Genomic DNA, 15222 nt, shown 5'->3' with positions numbered 1-15222 from the left:
CAAAAAACTTGAGCTCCTTGCAGCCCCCCTCTCTCCCCTCATCCCACCTAATCCCGGCTAATACCTTTCTTTCTATTGGCTAATGGCTGAAGGGAGCCTGGGTAAATGCTTCTTAAATAGTCGTGGGTGAGAATGGTTTAGGAGAATCAGATTCATGCCACGACAAAGAGCGCTGGTGTGCGAGGATTTAAGGCCCAAACTGGACTAGGAAACACTGGACTACCTCTCACTTGGTTAAGATTTCTGTGCGTAAAAGCGCACCTGGATCCCACGCTCCGGATCTCAAGGTAAACAGCGCGAGGACACGAAAACCCCTGAAGGTTTTAACGACGTTTTCACCGTGGAAAGAATTCACGGGTCTTAAATGTATGACGGATACATCAGCGAAATCTGAGTTTTTGTAATATTTGAGTTCAAAACGCTGCTTTTATGGAATTAAGACGCAAAATAGATGTCAAAGGGTAGTTTAAGAGCAAAGATCTCTTCAAAGTGCTAAGATATGTGGGCTAACTTCCTAATCAGCATAACAATAATAGCCTACTTCTGTTTTACTTCTTTTGAATCTCCCAACCGAACTTTTACCAGTTCACATGTTAGTTTAATTGACATATGACATAGAGAACAGCGACTAAAGAAATAGCCAAGAAAGAAGAAAAAGAGACAAAAATAATAGTTTAGGGAGCACTGAGGAATAATGTTAGTGCCTCATGATAATAATGATCCTTTGCAGGTTTGTGTGTTGCGTTCTCTTTCCAACAATATATCAATTAACAGATTATAACATCTTTATTTATTTAGTCTGTAGTAATCGCTCCCTTGACCTCATACATTTAACAGCTATCAACTGAACCCAGGAAGCTTGGGAGACACTGCCTGTTTTGAGAGGGTACTTCAGGATACTTTAATGTTGTTTGATGTTTAAAAATGCGAATACCTCTGTCAGTAAACTAAGTTCATTTCTGTTTCCTTAGATTCAATATGAACTCCTTGAATTTCTGCGGGGCGTCCAGCGGCGGTGGTGTGTATCCTCTCCACGGTGTTAACTCCGTGCTGTTCGACCTGCGCCACCAGGTGGCGGAGCAGCTCCACGTTTACGCTGCAGCCAGCCCCGCGGTGCACACCCTCTCTGTGGCTGAGAGACTGGCAGGTGGGTCATCATGTCACTGACACACTGGAATCTAGTCTGCAGGTTTAGATCATTTTCTTCATGGATGTGTTGCTTATGTGCATTTATGAAAAAGTATGTACTAAATTCATACACAGTAATGTTATACATACAAAGAGGGTCAATGGTGTCCGGTTCATGCTCATAATAGGGCGAAACAATGGATTATAAACAATGTACACTTTTAAAAAGCTTTAAAGAACACTGATTTGTTTTCGGGGTACTGTGGTGGAAGGTTTACATATACTCAAGTACTTAAGTACAATTTTGAGATACTTTACTTCAGTATTTCTATTGTCTGCTACTATTTCATTGGTAAATATTGTACTTTTAACTTAATTATGTGTATTTGAGAACTGTAGTCACTAGTTACTGGGCAGATTCAGATTAATACTATAAAATATAATCAATAAATAAATGAAGAGGTTAGGTTAACATGTTATTGATCCTCAGAGGTCAATACACTATGGTACCCAGCAATTACAAAAAGGTTTAATTTGATGCTGATACTTTTGTGCTTTTGATTAAATATACAAATAAGAAATATTTATATATATCTTTTTTTTAAATGCATTACTTTTATTTAAGTGTTACTTAATTACTGTAGTATTGCTAATTTGACAAAAGATCTGACTACTTCTCCACTGGTTACTTTCAATAACGAAGATTTCAAAAATATTCTTTTTAAAAAAAGAATCTAATGACCTGACACTACTAACATTACAATGCTACACATTAGGCATGTTGTTCCATTATTTAGTTGATAATACTCTACTAAGTGAGATTATGAAGGCAGAACTTGTAAAAGAGTATTTTTAAAGTATTGCTACTGTACTTCAGTAAATAATACTTCTCCCACCACTGTTTATATCTGGCATCCACCTGATGCAACTACTGCAAAGCCTACTGTGAATTATACTTTACACATTTATCTGAGTTTAAGAATAGAGGTAACTTTTTCATCAAATACAAGCCAAAAATCAGGTCAAACCTCTGCTGCGTCCCTTATAACAAAGAAAAAAAACATGGAAATGTGAGAGAAAATGTGAAATCACGTCACTATAGTGCTCTTTATTAAGTTGGAGAGACTGACTCAGAGTAAATGATGGAGATGACATTTGGTTTTTCTCTCTGCTCTGCCCAGAGCTTATTCTGGAGGCTCGGTACGGCAACCAGCAGAAGCAGCGCCGCAGCCGAACGGCGTTCACCGTGTCACAGCTGCAGGCCCTGGAGAAAGCCTTTCAGCAGACTCAGTACCCAGACGTTGGCATGAGAGAGAGGCTGGCTGTCTGCATCAACCTGCCCGAGGCTCGCATTCAGGTGAGAGCACACTCAACACCCAGCATTCTGGAAACCTGCCAGAACCAATACTCTTTGTTGTCAGTTTATGGTAAATATTTAGCTGGAAAGCATGAATAAAAACCCTGCTGCATTTACCTTTTGATATTAATATAAAGTCTCAGACATGTAACTTTAATTGGGAAAGAAAATGGATAATATAAATTGATTAAAGAACTAAGTAAACTAATATTTCTTATTTTATGGAATGATACATAATAGCAAATCTATATATGTACATACTTAGTAGTACATTTCTCTACATTTTAACTCCACTAAATGTATTAAGCTTTATTTGCAGACTCAAGTTATTAAAACATATACAATCAACTCATAAATTAGGATGTATTATTGTAGATTAAATTACCCAGCAGTATATAAATTACTTAAAATGAGCTCCATCTTTACCAGCTCCAAATGATTCATTAATCAACCAATAATCCAATAATATACATTATTCTGAGTCATCTTTGTCAATCTCTAACATGTGAAAGAATTTATTAACTAATGATAACAGTGAAGTTTTGCTCAAAAGCAGCCTTATTTTTCTGCTGACTTTTAACGTCTTGTTTATTGCTTTTATTTAATTTTTCTGTCTTTACTGTCATTTTCATGCCAGGATTTACTCTAAATTAACATATATGTTCTCATTTTTAACTCAGTCTTTTAAAGTTACATTCTTTTTAAAGTTAAAATGTCTGTAAAGATCTTTGAAACTGCCTGTATGACTGTATGAATTGTAACTATATAAATAAATGTACCGTTGCTGTTTACTCTCTTTCATCCAGGTGTGGTTCAAGAACAGGAGGGCCAAGTTTCGGAAAGGTCAAAGGTGCTCCCCGCTCTCCAGAGACCACAGTCTGGAGGATCGCAGCGTGGCGGGACAGGAGGAAGTTGGGACCGAAAACAAACGGGACGTCACCACATCACACACTGACAGCAACATTCCTCCTCTTCATCGCTGTCCTCCTCCTCCTCCTCCTCCTGTTGATAAAATGAGGGATGTTTGCCCACCTCTCGCTCCTTCAGACTCTGATGTTTCACGCTACCCCCTCCGCCTTCACTCTCCACCGCTTTTCCCCTTCGTGACAGGGGAGCGCTACAGCCACCTGCCTCACCAACCGGTTCTAGGAGTGCTGTCCACCGAGTTCGCCCTTCCCCCGGTGTTCTGGCCCATCATACAGCAGCACAGCTCGGCCCCGGGGGTTCACCTACCGTCAGTTACTAAAAACTGTAGCCTCTCCCTTCAGACTGCTTGCTCCGGTAAAGCTGTGCCTCACCCTCACCTAGGGCTGTAACTGAAGACCTGTACACCTGCAGCGCCAGATCTCTGCTCCTTGCGGACTTGGGTACACCTGAAGCAACCCTGTGTGGGAAAGACAAGGTGGAGAAGCACTTACTGCCTTGTTCCTGTAACCCTCACAACAGACAGAATATGAATTTTTATTTAGAGAGCTTTATTGACTATGTTTGAGGGGATGTAGCTGCACAGTCATATACTTCCAAGTCTAACTTGGGCCTGCTTTAATCCACATCAACAGGTTGGTCTTGGTCAGCCAGTGGTGTGAGTTTTCTTGAAGGACACTGTTTTTTTAATCCATCACACGCAGCGTAAACACCACATCTAAGATAACGCTGTCTCCTTCAGCATGATGGTAAAATCATTTGAGTGACGTTCCTGATGTAACTAGGCACTGCAACATAGAAATGTGAAATAAAATGATATGTCCCTACATGTAAATTCTCTGTTTTTATTTCTTTTGTTTTTTGTGAAGTTTAGTAGCCGAGTACTGCCAGTAGGAGAGGTTTCACTCACTTAAAAATGTATTTTCCGCACATTAACAAGACTGCGAGAAGAGTACATATTATTTGTAGTTGTTCAGTGGTGTGTTTCAAGAAAAAGATGCAAACTATTTGGTATAAGGTTGGATGCTGATACAGTTTTATCATTCATCAACAGTGGAATTGTATCAGAATCACCTTTATAGGCCAAGTGAACAGCTATTAGGAATTTGACTCTGGTTTTTCATTACTCTCAATGTACACACAGAAATAAACATACAGCTAAAACAAGCACAAGGGGCCATTCTGCATTATAAGCCAATGTGATCTCTTGAGCTTTCCATGGGCCCCTCTCTCTGGGTATACCCATTTCAGGGTGCCCTGTCCCTCAGTTCATTATTTTAAGTTTATTTGACATGAACCATGTACAATAGATGGACATTTTAGTAAAGATTTCCTATACAAAAATATTCTTTTTAAAAAAAGGATCTAATTACCTGACACTACTAACATTACAATGCTACACATTAGGCATGTTGTTCCATTATTGAGTTGATAATACTCTACTAGGTGAGATTCTGAAGGCAGAACTTGTGATAGAGTATTTTGAAAGTATTGCTACTGTACTTCAGTAAATAATACTTCTCCCACCACTGTTTATATCTGGCATCCACCTGATGTAACTACTGCAAAGCCTACTGTGAATTATACTTTACACATTTATCTGATTTTAAGAATAGAGGTAACTTTTTTCCAAATACAAGCCAAAAATCAGGTCAAACCTCTGCTGCGTCCCCCATAACAAAGAAAAACAACACGGAAATGTGAGAGAAAATGTGAAATCACGTCACTATCGTGCTCTTTATTAAGTTGGAGGCGCTGCCCTTTAGTTAATTATTTAAAGTTTATTTGACATGGACCATGTACATTTCAATTAATGAAATCTGATGCATTATACAATAGAGAAGGAAGAACTCTCCCCATGGCCCCAGCCCTCTGACCACACCTGGAGCCCCCTGAGTCAGGCTCCAGGTGTGGAGGGTGGCCTCCAGGACCCCCAGCCTTCTTCCAGTGCCCCCAAGACTGTCTAACCAGGTCTGGGGCTCCCTCTCCAGGGGTGGAAGCCTGCCCTGACCTCAGCTTCAGCATTAAAGTGATGTGCACATGAATTTTAACCCTACATTATTATAACCATTGTTTTGAAAAGTCCAATTGGGCAATAATCCCGTAATTTGTGTTAAATTAGCAAATGGGGGGCTGTGATTGTGTGTATCGGGTTGTGATGTTTGCATTTCTTCACAGCATCTTTTATTCAGTTGTATTAAAAGTGTACATATGCCAACTAAATCGACCGGTTTGGAGCTGATACCGAATGAGTTGCGCACGCCTGATGTTTTTGCTTTATTCTCCAAACCAGTTGCGTCAGTTTCTCTGCGTCTCACATCACGGTGCGCTGTGAGCCGGCGTGACGCTGCGCCTGGCAGCTGAGGGAGGCTTAAAGAGACAACAGCGAAATCAACTTGAGGGCAAGAGAAACGAAATGAGAAAGATACCCGCAAACGAAGAACCATGACTTCGATTGCGTTTCGGTAGCGGAAACTGAAAGGTAACACGCTTCCCCATTTGGTGACAGAAGAGTATTTGTAAGTTGTTTTTTAAAAAAAGACACCGTCCCGCCGTAAACGTCCGTGCTAATGTTTCGTGTGCTAACTGTTAGCTCGCGAGCTACGCGGTGAGAGATCCAGGCGGCCGTTGGTGTTCAGGATTAAGGAGTTGCCCGGCAGTTGTCAGGGTAATAACGGCTGGAGCTGCAATATGAACTCAATAAGATGCTCTCAGGTGAAACAACTGCCCCTTTATCACAACACTACTCCAGTCGGTGACATTAACTTACACTGGGACGTTGTTATTTCTCAGTTATTAATACTAACTAACCAGGTTAATATAGCACAGGAGATGACAGTCAATGCATATTTGATGATCTGTCCTGCTAAGACTTGTCCAGTTTGCATCAACGGCTATCTCGCTTTTGGTCTTCAGGGTCAGTGTTGTTAACATATTAACTGACGTTAACGTTGTTGCTTTTTAACAGGCGATGGGCCAAGAGGAACCGTGTTTTTGGTAGCTAGGTTAGCTTTATTACTGCTATATGACATTTCTGTTTACTCTAGTTTATCTAATCGTTTATGTTGATTTTAAATATGTATATGTGTGTGCGTGTGTGTATGTTCACATAGCATAAGAATCGGTTCAACAGGAACAAACTGGCCGCGATTGAACGTTATGAAGCTAACTCGAGCCTGCTAACTACCGCAAGGATAGCCTGAGTGTGGCCTTGTCCGCCTACCCAGCTACTGTGTTGTTAAAACACTTATCAACGGGGTTTACTTGTAAGATTTACCTTTCTACTCTCATAACGGAAAATACACTGCGTGCTGTCAAAGAGAGAAAGCGGGTTCTCTGAAACTAACCGCAAAATGACAGCTGACAACCCCTGACGTTATTCTGTAGCCACTCGCCAGATATTAGCTATTAGCTAGCATTGATATGAGCTAAAAAGGCAGATAGGTTGTCTGTCTGGTCCGGGTACTCGTGCTTATTGACGATTTCTCCGTTAGTAACGTTAGTTTGATTCATATTTATAACGTTTGAAATGGTCTTGTGTCTTGTTATTACTAGCAGCTGACGTTAGGGTTTCGTTTAGGCGAGGGATCATTCTGGTTTTTATGTGCCACCTCAAAACCTAGAATAAATTGAACTACTCAAGTCAGTGTGTTTTTAACATATCGGTAACCATTTCCAACAGCTGACATGAAAAAAAAACACACAACTCCTGAAATGAGACAGCCTAGACACGTGGGCCAAGATGGCCAAAACGTTGATATCTTTGTTGTTTTCCAGTGACATCCCTATCATTTCCATTCAAACATGATTACACTTGTGTTTGTAAAGCATGGAGTAATGAACTTCAAACACAACACACGTTCTGATCATTTGACTTTTTTATCCACCTTGATTATAATACTTCCAAATCTTGTGATCAGGCAGGTTAGTCTCTCATTTCCTACAGTAAGTATGGCCATGTTACCAGGAAGAAACAACAGTGTAATGATTGACTGCATATCTGGGTTATAAATGTGTCCCTTTTCTCCTGCTGCTGACTGCTCTTGGGAATGAGTACAGACAAATTCAAAGATTTTTTTAGAAGATTTTAATGGGTTGTGTCACTGTTTATTAACACACATGCACCTCAAAACGTTTCAGACCTAGCTAGTGTAATAACCTAAGCTTGCCATTTCTCTGTTAGTGGAATAAACTACCTGTAGAACATATTAAAATCACAGAGGTAACATGTGTGAATTAGTTTAATAAATGGTTTACTTAAAACAAGCTTACTCATCATCATACTAGGACTGGGTGATTGATTGAATTTCATTTTTAAGTACGTATGATTTTGGCATCCAACGGTTATTGTGCCACATTCCATTTCACACAGATTCTCTCGTTTTGTTTTATGTCATAAATAAAAAGTACTTTAGTTTAGTTAACAGTGGTGCACTTTGGCCCCTCAGACCTACTGACTGGTATATGCTGAATTTAGTTTACCAAAATGTTAAATATAGCTTATGTTTAGAATTATTTGGTAGGTTGTGGCAGTGGCACATTTTTGATCAAATTCATTCTGGTCTAATATATGTTTAGATATTATTTTTATATATTGAATATACTGTATGTTTTATAGTTTTAAGTAGGTTGTGGAAGTGCACTAATGTTAAAGCATATTTGATTATGTTGTGAAATAATTGTAATCACAGCATTGACCAAAATAATCGTGATTATGATTTTTGCCATAATCCAGCAGCCCTACAGCATACTAATTATATCTAATAATAATGTATCTGACTCCTGTGATAGCTGGATTGGTTCTTACTATTCTATCAGATACAGCTGAGCTAGCTGAAGATTAGACGTATCCTTCCAATAATGTTACGCAATGATGCAAATGTTATGATGAGATGAGGCATTGCAGCAGTCATTGATCCGTGTAAGTGCATTTCCATGGGAATGAGTAGCTGCCCATTGCTTGTGCCTGCATTACCTGCTCTCTTCAGCACCACCAACATCTTAGATCATGGACATAGGGAGCCGCTCTGGACTGAGACGTCTGCAAAAGATTGTTGGTGAAAAGCTGCACAGAGATGGTCAAGTTACAAAAAATTATGGTTTTGATTGACGTCATGTGGGCCTGGCATTGCTTCTGTTACAGTGTATGGCTTTGTATCATATCTTATCACTCTTTACTTTTACTTTTTTTAAAAAAAAATCCTGACCTCTTGGATGTGTGTTCATACACATTACCAGAAGTGTGCAGATCTTTTTCACTTTTCTGTTTTTGGATTTGTCTGAGGATCTACACATTTGCAGAAGCTGTTGAGGATTGAGCCTGAAACTTAGCGTAACAGTGTTTCAACATTTAAATCTGAAAGAAAAAATCTCTGTAAAACACTGTTTTGGTCTTTAAAAATAGTTTTAATTGTAAAAGGGAGAGTTTTTTCCCCTTTGCCTGAGGTCCATTGTGGAATATTTCCACTGATATTGATTGCTTTATTGAATTTGTCTTGCGCCAGTCTGGAGAAGATCTCATTTCAGCTGTAGTAAGGAACAGCCACAGTAGACATAATTTGATCCTCAAGTAAAAGATTAAAGTTTTATTCTGAAAATGTTAATCTCTTTATGCCGGAACAATGTTATGAGAATAGATAATGATTGATTAAGCTTTGCAATATTAATAATATATGTGGCATATATTGTTTTTTTTAAACAGTAACACAGATATTGTCAGATCAAGTAATGACTGAGTTTATTTGTGACCGATGATCCGTGTTGTTGTTACATGCTTCAAAGAATATTGACTAATTTCTGTATGTTTTTTTCTTTTTCAGATATCCAGCTAACATCAAACCCATCAGTTACCTGTCTTTCTCAGCGCTGCCTTCTCTGACTCAGGGTTGCCACGTTTGCTGTGGCCCTGCAACATGGAGAGTGATCACTGTGTCACTGAAGGCTGACCAGAAGGAATGAGGCACTCCAGGAGATGTTCCCAAGTGGCCTTGTGGATGCAGTAACTGGGTTTCGGAGTGCTTTTTTATGACTAGTATTGCATGTGCGTTGGTGGGCACATCCTAGCACAACCTGCCTATTCTTCAGGCAGGAGCATGCTACTCTGAGACTGGAGCTGGAGAAACATACAAGAAAGGAGCCCCTCTGGTAAACAAGGAACACGAAGAAGAAAAAAAAAAAGGAAGCATTCAGCAGAAGATCTGTCTGGAGACACACACTTTTCAGCTTATTTTAGTGTCTTGAGAACCATTGCACATTTTAACAGCAACACCTTTCCTCTGTCCTACGAGATTTTGTCCCGCCCCCCTCCCTAAAGCTTTCCTCTGTCGTTGTTATTGGAGTTTCTACGGTTTGCATGGCTGGAGAATAACCGTGGAGAGGCCAGGGTATCACAAGCTTATGGATTTTGATAAGAGAGGGGGCAAGGGAGAGACAGAGGAAGGGAAAAAGATGTCTAAAACAGCAGGCAGCAGGACTGGACATGGGGGCCGGAGTTCAGGGACCAATTCTGGAGTTCTTATGGTTGGCCCAAACTTTCGTGTGGGTAAAAAAATCGGCTGCGGGAACTTTGGAGAGCTGCGGTTGGGAAAAAATCTCTATACTAACGAATATGTGGCCATCAAATTGGTAAGTGCATCCTCAGGGGCGGTTAAGTAACAAAAATATGAACTCACAATTCTACTTAGACAACTGTTCTGGTGCATCTCCAATATCAATCCTTCAATTCCTGTAGTTTATTCTTTTTTTTAGCAATTAAAATGATCTTAAAAGTTAATTTTGATGTGCAGTTGACTCTTTGACCTAACAGAGTCAGACACTGGAAGTAAATAGGAACTGTCCCCCACCCCCTCCTCCCAGAGCTTGGCCCCATGTACTGATAATGAGTCAACCATTCTCTGCTTGTGTTTATCAAAGAGGTGAAGGAGACGACACAGAATAGTATCTTAAACCATATCTTGTTTGGTGTTTTTATTATCTCTTAATTATCACAGGACAGGAATTTAATTACCTTTTACAGCATTTCGAAGAGAGGACAAACTTAAAGTAAACTTATTTTTCAGCTCTACCATTTCTTAGTTCCTCAAAGTGGTTCTTAGCAATTGGGATGATGCTTACTTGCTGTTCTCTGGACTGAAATTCATTACTTGAAGGTATTTGAAAAATGTAAACAATATTCTTTGTGAAAGCAAACTTTCAAACTACTGCCATACATTGTTCTCACTCAGTAAAGTTAATGTCAATTCTTATGGAAGCTCTCCCTTTAATAGGCTCACACCATGTCCTAGAGCAATCAATAATTTACTGTGTCTTTTTGTTTTGTGTTAGCATCAACCCCTTTTTTTCAGAGCCACTAGTAGCATTTAGAAAGACTGAGAAACCACATGAAATAGCGAGGCAGGTTTGATTTCTGGTTGTTAGATTCTAGGCCAGCTGTTGACTGCACAACCATTTCCTCCATGCATCGACTTTCATCTTCACACTATAAATGTTTTTAGTCCAAGTAGCACTGGCAGATATATTTGTCTCTCTGTCAATGCCTTAATGTAAACAATGCCTAACTCAAACTCCAGTTAAGTAGTTATATTGGAGCTGATGGGCTTGGCGTCATCTCCACCACATCATATCTCCCAGCGAGGTCATTATCCCTAACCACATAGAAGGCAGAGGTTAGCAAACAGCTGTAATTGCAGTTCTCCTCTCCTCTGAAATCTCTAGTAGAGATTTCACCCCCCTTGCCTGTGAACCCTCCCATCTGTTTGAGTATTTTTATCCTCATGGTGTGGAGCTATATCTGGATCTGGCATTAAGGCCATAACACTGCTCCATGGATCTTGTGGCCCACTGGACCCAGCGTTTATCTGAATTTATAATAGTCAGAGCAGGCAGTGTGCTAATGGTGTCAAAAAGCTTGACAAGGCCCAGCTAATAGTAGTGCCTGATTGTGAGGATTTGTTTGTTTTGGATTTCATTTTGAGGACTAATTTCAGATGGTGATGCTTTAGTTGTTGTTAATTGTATTTTTGGCGGTACAGTAATGTCTAATTACTTCCTGTGATGTTCACAATAGCTATCGCTTTTAGGTTTATTTCAGACATTAGCTAGACAAATTGGATTCCTTTTGCTAACAGAGCTTCGGCTCATGGACTGGTGTTGTTACGCCTGACATCGAGAGGGCTTCTCCTTTGTCGATTCTCGGGGAAAACCCAGACTCTCTCACAATTGTCTGTCCACATGTTTCTGTCTGTCCCTGATCTCACAGTTCCCTGGAGTAACCTAGTGAATCTCACTGCCCGCCCGGTAGGGCTTGTTTTGTCAGAGGCTGTTACTGAGCTCTTCTTTAAGGACAAACACAAATAACAGCCCTGTTATCTATGAGCACCTGCTAACACATGCTTGACATGAGTAGTTTCTCCTCCGTTGTCTGTCAGTCACTTCAATGGTAACTGCTCACTTATAGATATAATCTAAAACAATTGTTGGCAAAAGTAAACAACTAGAAAAATGACATTTGTTGATGTTTATAAAGTATGTTGTTCAGTTCCATGTGATCTATTTTTAATTGAATAATAATGTATAGGCAGTAGGTACTATTTTACACAAGGGCATGTTGAGGTCAATAAATCAGATTAATCAAGAATAATTTATTAACATGGAATGAATGAGGATAACACAGGCCTACATTTTTTCTATAACCTACAAGTTTGGTGAGTTGGTGAATTCGTGTTTATCGGACCACAGCCAGCAATTACTACTGCTACTGCTACTGCTACTGCTACTACTACTACTACTACTACTACTACTACTCTACCCTACCACTTAAACGATGTTGCATTAAAGCATGGTAAAAAAGCAAATTAACTAACTGGCTTGTTAGATTGCCTGCTAATTCTGCCATGCTTTAATGCTACACTTTCACTCACCTGGGGAGTGCACTGGATGAAGTGCCAACTCCACAATAAATACACTGGGCACTGGCTTTATATTCACTTCATGGAGAACAACAAATAAAAATAAATAATAAATAAATAAATTAAAAAGTAGATAAGATATACACTACGGTAATTCAATAAATAAATGGTCTGTATGAACTAAAGCCTATTTTAAATGGAAAATGGTATTAATTTTTCTATTTTCTATTATTTTTCTCATTCTATTAAGAATTTTTGTGCAAAATATAAACTCAAAATTTTATGTCCCATTATCTCGATATATGATTTCATCCCAATACGATTCCATATAAAGACGATAAGTTATCATATTGGATTTATCGCCCAGCTCTACTTTCCTGGTCATCTGCTATCTGATGAAAGGCAAAAAGACTAGAGAAAAGCAGCAAATGCTTACATTTGAGAGGCTGGGACCAAAAAAAGTTTGACCTTTTTGTCTGAAACATAACTTAAATGATTAATAGAGTCATCATAATAGAGTCCTCATAAAATCGGTAACCGAATCATAAAATTCGGTAATTAATTTTATGTTGAAAGACTAATTGATTAAACGCCTCACCATTTCAGCTCTAATACTGACTTTAACTACACACTTATATTCCAGTCATTAAAAATCAAGTAGATTCTTAACTGATCAATTGTTGGTCTCAGTGAAAAAATGTCAATTATTATTTTGTGAGTAGTTGAATGACCTGTTGCTGATCTACCAAGAAACCAATAAGGAAACTTTGTTTAGATAGCGAATTGTGATTTGTCATCTGGCTGGTTAAAACTAGTCTAATCTCTCTCCTTTGTAACGTAATGAATTGTAGATGCCAGCCTCTGCAGGACAGTACATGGTGATTAATCAGTGTTGAGCTGGTGCCTTTATGTGCTGAGTGTCCTGTGTACCGACTTGCAGAGTCGGGCATGTGGGTGGTGCCTGCCTGCACCTGGGACAAAGGTGAATGCCAGTGTCACCCTGCTCCGCCACGTGATAGCAGAGATAGAGATGTATGGTAGGCCAGTGCACAAGATCCTCTGTCAGTGGATCTGAAACTGCTGTGAATGCTGCTGCAAAAAGCAAGAGAGAAGGGGGGAACTGCTGAGTGCTGAAAGGTCGTCTTTGTTAGCAGGCCTTGTCGACACACAGTGCTTCAGTCTTTGGTTCAGCTGGATGCTTTCTCAAACTGAAAAACGCTAGTGTGATGGAGGCAGCACATTTAATGTCTGCTTTTTATTGAGGTCTACTGTAGAAACTGGCAACCATCAGGCTCATTTAAAGGGTAAAGGGACACCACCATCACCGTCAATACACTCCCCTGACATGGTGACATAACTGTCCACTGAGAAAATGACCATATAATCCACTTTTTCACTGAAACATCACTGTTATACTATTTCTATTTGAATGCTTTGCTGTCTTAGTGTAGTGCTTTCTCTCTCTCTGCCGTTATCTTCAGGGTTCTTTTTTATCAGGTCATCAGCTCCCTTGTAACATCATTGTGTTAGCCCTGATTGCAGGACATGTGCACACACCCATCTAATCTATTATTTTGGCTTAGAAATCCAATTAAATCAGTTTTCACTTACATTTCCAACAGTCCACTCTGCAAACGATTTGAGTTGCAAACTTTTTAGTTTGTATTTCATTATAGCTCCTTTTCATGTCATCCATTGACAGAAGATGCCTGAGACATGCTGCTTGCAAAGCTGGTATTATCAGTAATAAGTAATAAACCAATTGGAGGCCTCTTTGAGGTAAAAAACACTTGACAATGACAAGTTGATGTAATCTTTAATCTGCAGCATGGTAGCAGTGTAATAAGTGAATGTTATAGTGTTGTATTGTGGAGCACAGTGTAGCTAAGGGAGACGGGGCTGACCATATAGGGAGAGAAACAGTAAACACTGAGACCCACTGTGCATTGTGTCCCAGCCATGTACATACAGAGCAGTGATTTACCCTACATATGGCAGTGCCTGTTCATAGCACAGATGGAAATCAGAAAAATATATAGCAGGGTGTCTGGGGGTTTGCCAACATGTTAGCCATATCAACATTTTGAGGCAATGATGTCAAACTTGTCGTGGAGTTTTGCTCCAAAGTGGCAGAAAAAAGATTAATGATGCTTTATGTATTTCTTAAAATCTTGTGTAATACTTTCATAGAACACATACTGTATATACTGTATGGTATGTAGTTGTACTGTATGCATGGTTAGGAGTGGAAAGCCTCTGGCAGACTTTTTGTTTTCTCTGGCTGAGTCACTGATGCAGAGGCATAAGAATAAGGTGGTTTATGTCAGTGAAGCCACTCACGGTGCTGGTCAGTCGTGATACTTTGAAGGAAATCTAAGGTGTTGTACTGAACTCTCCTGTCTGCCTCCCACTGAAGCATGATAAGCAAACTCTTGTTTCAGTCTAGCTCAGCAGCTCACACCAGCTCGCCATGAGGCAGTTGTCAAAGAACTGTGAAGGCACAAAAGCTCTATCAGCATGTTTGGCTGGAATTAAAGTGACATTTTGACGATTTAAGTTCTTCCCTACCCCGCTTGGGCTCTCCAGAGAGCATGCTGGGCAGGCAAAATGAATAAATTCTTGGGATGTCAACAGCATGTAAAAGTCTGCCTTCAGTCAACTAGCTAATCCTCTAATGAGTCAGTAGCCAGCAGCAACACAGTTCATTCACATAGACACATTGTTGCCTCAAGGATGATTAAGAATCAGTCATAAAACCTGCACAGTAGAGTCCAAACATTGCTGACTTCAGAGTAGAAACAAGAACAGTGTTTTATGTAGAGCTTCTTAGGTTCTAATATGCTGTAGGGTGTGGGCCTGTGGAGCAGTGGGTGCTGTCTTACTGTACCTCACAAGGGTACATCTTGG

General features: G+C 39.7%; 1 protein-coding gene across 7 annotated transcripts in view; it reads left to right on the top strand.

Annotated features, from left to right (window-relative positions):
* Window positions 1-5764: 5764 nt before the first annotated feature.
* csnk1g2b (casein kinase 1, gamma 2b) overlaps window positions 5765-15222 on the top strand; it is a 40306-nt gene continuing 30848 nt past the window's right edge. For 5 of the 7 annotated variants that reach the window (XR_014593847.1, XM_083940449.1, XM_083940447.1 and 2 more), the window contains exons 1-2: window positions 5765-5891; window positions 9229-10033. Coding sequence is in view for 6 of the 7 variants with exons in the window: in XM_083940449.1 (XP_083796575.1) it covers window positions 9806-10033 (228 nt within the window). In the remaining variant the exon portion in view is untranslated. Of the gene's footprint in view, window positions 5892-6017; window positions 6125-9228; window positions 10034-15222 lie in introns of those variants that run through there. The other 2 variants (XM_083940446.1, XM_083940445.1) reach the window with 2 other exon arrangements.

Source organism: Echiichthys vipera (genome assembly GCF_963691815.1).
Source record: "Echiichthys vipera genome assembly, chromosome: 3".
NCBI lineage: Eukaryota > Metazoa > Chordata > Actinopteri > Perciformes > Trachinidae > Echiichthys > Echiichthys vipera.
The sequence above is the reverse complement of the archived record's forward strand: the minus strand, read 5'-3'. Positions and strand labels throughout refer to the sequence as shown.